This window comes from Malaclemys terrapin, chromosome 21, assembly GCF_027887155.1.
Source record: "Malaclemys terrapin pileata isolate rMalTer1 chromosome 21, rMalTer1.hap1, whole genome shotgun sequence".
In the NCBI taxonomy this organism is placed as follows: domain Eukaryota; kingdom Metazoa; phylum Chordata; order Testudines; family Emydidae; genus Malaclemys; species Malaclemys terrapin.
The window spans coordinates 601775-608025 of NC_071525.1; the positions used below are offsets into that span (position 1 = coordinate 601775).

The window sequence follows — 6251 nt, forward strand, 5'->3', positions numbered from 1 at the left end:
GCAGGGGACTGGCCTGGCCAGAGCCAGGGGAAATGTTGGGGTCAGAGGGTGGTACTGTGGGTGGGGGGCTGGGGTGGGGGGGTTGGAGGGATGGTCAGAGGGTGGCTTCGGGATGGCATTGGGAGTGGGGGCAGGGTGAGGGTGGGGTGATGGAGTGGTGGTGGGGTTGCAGGGTGGGGATGGGTGTGGGGTCGCAGAGCGAGATTGTGGGGCAGGGAGGGGGTGGGGTCACAGAGTGATGTTGCGGGGCAGGAGTGGGGGTGGGGTCGCAGAGCAAGGTTGTGGGGTGGGGGTGGGGTCGCAGAGCGAGGGTGTGGGGCAGGGATGGGGTGGGGTCACAGAGTGATGTTGCGGGGCAGGAGTGGGGGTGGGGTTGTGGGGCTGGAGTGGGGGTGGGGTCGCAGAGTGAGGTTGTGGGGCAGGGATGGGGTGGGGGTGGGGTTGCAGAGTGTGGTTGTGGGGCAGGGAGGGAGGGGGGTCGGAGGTGGGGCTGATGCCTGGCTCCGGGAGAAGTCGCTCTACAAATGGCGCCGTGGCAGCGCCGGTTGTGCCCCTTGCCCGGGGCGGCCTGGCTGGGCTCTGCCCCGGCACCGTGCCCATGGATCCCAGGCGGCCCCGCTCCTGCCCCGGAACGGGGGTTAGTGTAACTCTCATGTCCGGCTGGGGGCTCCGGCGGGGGGCAGCCTGCCTGACGGAGCCTGGCTGGAGCCGGGCCCTGCGCGCCCAGGGACGCTGGGCTCCCTCAGCCGAGCCCGTCCCTGCTGGCCGGTGGGAGGCAGCCGAGGCCTGGGCTGTGCCCTGTGCAGAGCCCGGGGTGGCAGGTCCCTCGGGGAGGACGGCTGGGCTGGAGCAGGCGGAGTCTGTACGTGGGGCTCTGGTTTTCCCTCCCCTGACCCGTGGGGACCCGGCCGCCCTCGGTGGGTGGCTGGTGCCTCCTCGGCTCCACATCTCTCCCTGTGACTGAACGGCCGCCCTGCCCCCTCGGCCCGGCTCTGGCCCGGCACCGCCTGAGGGACTGGGGGGCCGGGGGAGCCTGTCAGGGCAGTGGGTCACTCTGCTGTTAAATGGCCTTAGCCAGGCCAGCCCCACAGCCCCAGGGTACCCGGCCAGCCCCACAGCCCCAGGCCAGGTTTGGGGTAGGGTCACCTTCTCCCGCCCCATCATGTGCCCCCCGTGCTGCTGTGGGGCGGCAGAGCTGGAGCGGGTCCCTGAGGCCTCTCCCTGCTGGCAGGGACGGGGTGGCTGGTATCGAACGTGACTGGGGTCTGTTCGCCAGGGCTCAGCCCAGTGATCCCCTCCCCAGGCCCAGAGCCCCGGTTTCTATGCCCACAGGGGTACGTGGTGGTTGCCTGACTGGGGGTCCTGGTTGCCAGGTAACGGTGGATTGGTCCAGCCTGGCTCTAACCCCATCCCCTCTGCTTCCTCCCAGATCGCCGCCGGCAACGGCACCAACGCCTTCTACGCCAACCCTGCCACGACGTCATAGGATCTCTAGGGGCAGCACCCGGGGACCGGCGGGAGCAGAGCTCCCACCATCGCCATGTGCTTCCTGCAGCTGGACTCCAGGGTGCCGGGCAGGGCACAGGAGGGAGGGGTTTGGATTCAGTGTGGCAGGGTGGGGAGGGGGTGACTGCCCCCCCCCTGCAACCCCTGGCCCTGCGGGAGGGGGAGCTGCTCCAGTTCCGATTGGGCCATGTGGGGCAAGCATTAATGGGGCAAATTCCTCCCCCGCTCCACAAGGGAGGGCAGAGGGACTGCCCCATATATCCCCCCGCCAACCAGCCAGGGCAGTGCAGAGAGGAGCCCCCCCATACTGCCCTGAGCTGTGGATGGTGTGTCTGCCCCGCCCCCCCCCGCAATCTGGGGAGCCCTCTCTGGCCCAGCTCCCGCGTGTTCCCAAGAGGTGGGAGCGAGTGTTGGAAGGACCCTCCTCTGCCTCCCCACAATTCCAAACGCCTCCTGCCCCCAATCACTTGCCAAATGCCGTATCCTGCCATGAGGCCCCCAGTGTGCAGTGTTCAGGTTCCAGGGTCGCGTTTGCCTGCACCGCTGGCCTGGGGCTCTGTTTTTATACCTGTGATCTCTAACCACTTGGCTCTGTGACGGCCGCCCCACCGTGACGGGGGGTCACAATGTCCTTGGGAAGGTCTGTGTTTATAGTGCTGCACAATAAAGGGATCTGTGCTGAGTCAGACTCTAGGCTGGTTTTCTCCTGCACCTCTCGGACCTCTGCTTTGGCAACGCTGCCTGCAGGGTGGTCTAATCAGCTCAATGGTCCATGGGCAGGGGGCTGTGGGACCGCCATCCCTCAGAGCCAGCACCGCCCAGCTCACAGCCCAGCAAGTCATCACTCCATCTAGGGCCAGGGTACCCCGGCCTCAGGTGCCCTCTCCTGCTCTGACAAAGGGGAGCTCAGCCCCTGGTGAGAGCAGGGCAGCGAAACGCACCAAGGAAATGGCTGGGCAGGTGTAAAATGGACTCAAGGAAAAGTCTGGCTCTGAGACTGGCCTCGGTGTGACCAAGAACCCTGGCAGAACCCAGAATCCCCGGTGTTACCCAGAATCCTGCTGGGCAGCACGTTGGCAGTACCCAGAATCCTCTGGGTGTTACCCAGAATCCTCTTGTCAGCGCCAGCGCTCTGTTGGGTATTTCAGTGGGACTGAACTGCAGTAAATGGGGTTTCACGGCAGCCACATGTAACCGGCAATGGCCCCAAAGGCAAATTGGACAAGAGGAGGAGGGGTCCATAAAACCATCATGAGGGGCCAGAACAGACCCAGCTGCCCTCGCACCAACAGTAGCAGCTTTAGAAATACCTGTGAGCTGCTGTCATGGCCGACGTGCCCCCATGGGCCCCCCCCCGGTTGCTTTAACCTGGCCTAGTGCACTGACCTTCCTGAGCCCGCCGTCTCCAGGGGGCCCTTCAAGGGCTGCCCAGGACTCAGTTGTTTTGACGCCCGTACGCTGAGACGCCTTTCCATGGCCTGGGGGTGTGGGCAGGCTTGGGCAGCGCTGCTTGTGCCTGTGACTGGCCCGGGCAGTGTCCGTGGGAGAGGGCAGGGGCAGGCACACAGGGAAGGTGACAGCTGGTCTCCAGGCTTCCTGGCCAGGGCTGGATTAACCCATTGGGGCCCTAGGCACAACACACGTAGGGTCCTACCCACTGATGCATAACAACACGGCGCCAGACAGCGCACTCCCTGCAGCTGGGCTGGCCGTGCTGTGGCTGCCCCGGGACCGGCTGCGTGTTCTGTTGCTGCTCGGGGCGCTGCTCATCGTGACTGGGGCGGGTCGTACCTCCACTCAAATTTCCCCAGCCATAGAGTCTACCGTGTGGCTGTTTGCTGGCCCCCAGGTCCCTCCCCCCACGTGTGGGCCCCAGGTGCACACCTAGTGTATGTATGCATTGTTCCTGGCACTGGGCACCGCTGGCCACAGGCCAGTCCCTGGGGAAGGGTGGGAGCAGTGGCTGCCCTGGCCCTGTGACGGGGCCGGGTGGGGCTGTGCCAGCCCTGAGCTCTCGTTCTGCAGGGCAGCTGGAGTTCTGAGGGGCTGAACGGCTCCTGCTGGGGATCGGGACCTATGGCGGAGTCGCCCTTCAGTGCCATCTCTTACTGGCTCACAGCATGTGACGGGGAGAAACCGCCTGCCACTGCCCTCCTCCCTCCAGCTGTGTGTCGACGTGTGGATCCAGGCGCCCAGCCTGGGACAAGCTTGAGACTCATGGGCCAGGCTGGGCAAGGCACTGGGCAAACATTGGAATGCCAGAAAACACGGAAACAAAAGATAACAGTTATGTAAGGAAATGACTGTGGAGCTAGGCCCAGGGCACGGGACCAGGCAGCACCACCCCAGGAACATAAGAATGCCCACACTGGGTCAGACTAAAGGTCCATAGATTCATAGATTCTAGGACTGGAAGGGACCTCGAGGGGTCATCGAGTCCAGTCCCCTGCCCATCTAGACCAGTATCCTGTCTTCTGACCATAGTCAGTGCCAGGTGTCCCAGAGGGCATGAACAGAACAGGGAATCATCCAGTGATCCATTCCCTGTCGCTCATTCCCAGCTGCTGGCAAACAGAGACTAGGGACACCATCCCTGCCCAACCTGGCTAACAGCCATTGATGGACCGAACCTCCAGGAACTGATCTAGTTCTTTTTTGAAGGTGGGAGCCAGTGAGCCCCAGACAGGGCCCTGGCATGGGGACAGGCAGCCCCCTGGAGAGCCTCCGGGCACAGCCAAGGGCACGGTGACAGCCAGAGCCCCAGGTGCCTGGGCCCCTGATCTGCCCCACCCCAGCCCCAGAGGTGGGTTACTGGGCTCGCCAGCCCCTGACTCAGGAAAGCTGCAGTTACGGCCCCAGATCCCTGCTGCCCCAGGGAGGGCCTGACCCCAGTCTGCTGCCCCGGAGCTGCCCAGGAGGGGCTGGGGCCCACGGCCGTGACCACGCTCCAGGGGTACATGAACGCCTGGCCTGGGGTTAGGGAGGAGGAAGCAGGAAACGCTGCCCTGTCCCCAGCAGACAAGCCAATAAAGTAACCAGAATATCCCAGTTCAAACAAAGTTAAGTGGGGGGGCGAGCCTAGTGATCCCCAGGGAGATACCCCCTTTCCCTGCCCACTTCCAACCACTGCTCACCCAGAGATGGTGGTGGGGGGAGGTTGGGCGTAAGCCTGACTCCGATCCCAGGCTCACACTGCAGTGTAGACGTGCCCTCAGAGGCCCAGGGCAGGACCTCCCGCCCCCGCCGTCTGGGAAACTGGCCTGTTGAGCGCTGGGCACTATTCAGGGTATGTGACGAAGTGGGGGATTTTCTTATCTTTTCGTGGTTTTCCAATGGTTTGCATGCAGAGGGAGTGTGACTCAGTGCCCCTGGGTGTTGTTGGTTTAATGAGGTGAGGGGAGAGGGAGTTTGTTGGTACAGAGGACCGGAGAGGGAACTTGGGACCCAGCCGATGGCCTGGAGGATGGATACCCCAGCGACTGGTGATCTGAGACCCCGACCCGGAGACCCAGCTCAGGAGTTGCAGCTGGTTCTGGCCAGTGGGAGGACAATGGGCTGCGAAGAAAGGACCCCGGTGACCTGACCAGACGATTCCAGCCAGAGGGGGGCGGAGAGGAGAGGAGGCCCAGAGGACCCTGTTTACCTGGAAAGAAGACAATGGACAGAGGCGGGGCCTGGGGCTGGTGATATCAGATGTGGAGCTGGGAAGCAGGGGGGCTCTGGCTGGAGAGGGGGAGCAGGCAAAGCCCACCTGGATGCAGAGAGACTGGGATGTGCTGGGCTGAGGGAGGCCAGGCCTGAGGGTCAGAGAGTTTCCTGTGCTGGGTTCAACGCTCAATAAACCCTCTTGTTTTACGCTGGCTGAGAGTCGCTCTGGTCTAGAGAACAGGATCGCATCGACCCCTTCGGAGGGGAGGCGGTGGTGGCCCGGAGGGTCCAGAGCAAGGGGATTCCCTGAGGGGGCCCGTGGCAGAGACAGAAGTGCTAAGGCTCAGAGAGGTGCGGCTCCAGGAGGTGGAGGGGCCTGACCCCGAGAGAGTGAACACCTGAGAAGGACTGTCGCACTGAAAGGGGCACCCCCCACGGACTGCATGGGACCAAGAGTGGGCACGATCTGTGAGTCCCTGACAGGGTGGTAAAGGCCTAGGGGGACCAAGAGGCAGGATTCCCCCTCCCCACCCTGGGGGCCAGCACAAAGCCTGTCCCTGGGACAGCCAAAGCCAGGGTCAGCCGGGCTCCCCTGCAGGGCTCTTCCTGGCTCTCCACCACCCACGGGCTCAGCCGCTGGCCTCTGCAATGGCTGTGGCTGGCGGGGGACAATCCGGGAGCACCGTGCACCGGCTCTGCGCGGGGGACACGCTCCCCCCCCCGTCAGACCCAGAGACGCCTGAGTCACCACCTGGCTGCGCCGTCTGCACAGTGCTGTGTCCAGGGACAAAGAACCCCAGTGGGGCCAAAGGGCTTATGGGGAAGCAGGGCCAGAGCCCCGGGCACCCCTGGCCTGGGTCAGCGCAGGCAGCACAGCTGGGCCAGGAGCCTGGGTCTCTCCCTCAGGGCTTCTCTCTCCCCTGCTCAAAACTGAGTCCCACGCGCTGGGCGGAGGCGCTGCCATGTGCAAACGAGCCACCTTCCATTCCTGGGGGGCTGGGCACGGTGCCCGGGCTGCCTGTCCTGCCCAGCCATCGCTAGACTCAGCAGGGCCCTGGGCAGGAGCTGGACCAGCGCTGCCCACCCCTCCCCCTAGC

The 6251-nt window shown here is 64.4% G+C and overlaps 1 protein-coding gene across 1 annotated transcript in view; it reads left to right on the forward strand.

Annotated features, from left to right (window-relative positions):
* LOC128827297 (mucin-1-like) overlaps positions 1–2188 on the forward strand; it is a 31898-nt gene extending 29710 nt beyond the window's left edge. The window contains exon 7 of the mRNA XM_054011156.1: positions 1430–2188. Within this exon, the coding sequence (XP_053867131.1) occupies positions 1430–1486 (57 nt within the window). The 3' untranslated portion in view covers positions 1487–2188. The remainder of the gene's footprint in view (positions 1–1429) is intronic.
* The last annotated feature ends 4063 nt before the right edge of the window (positions 2189–6251 follow it).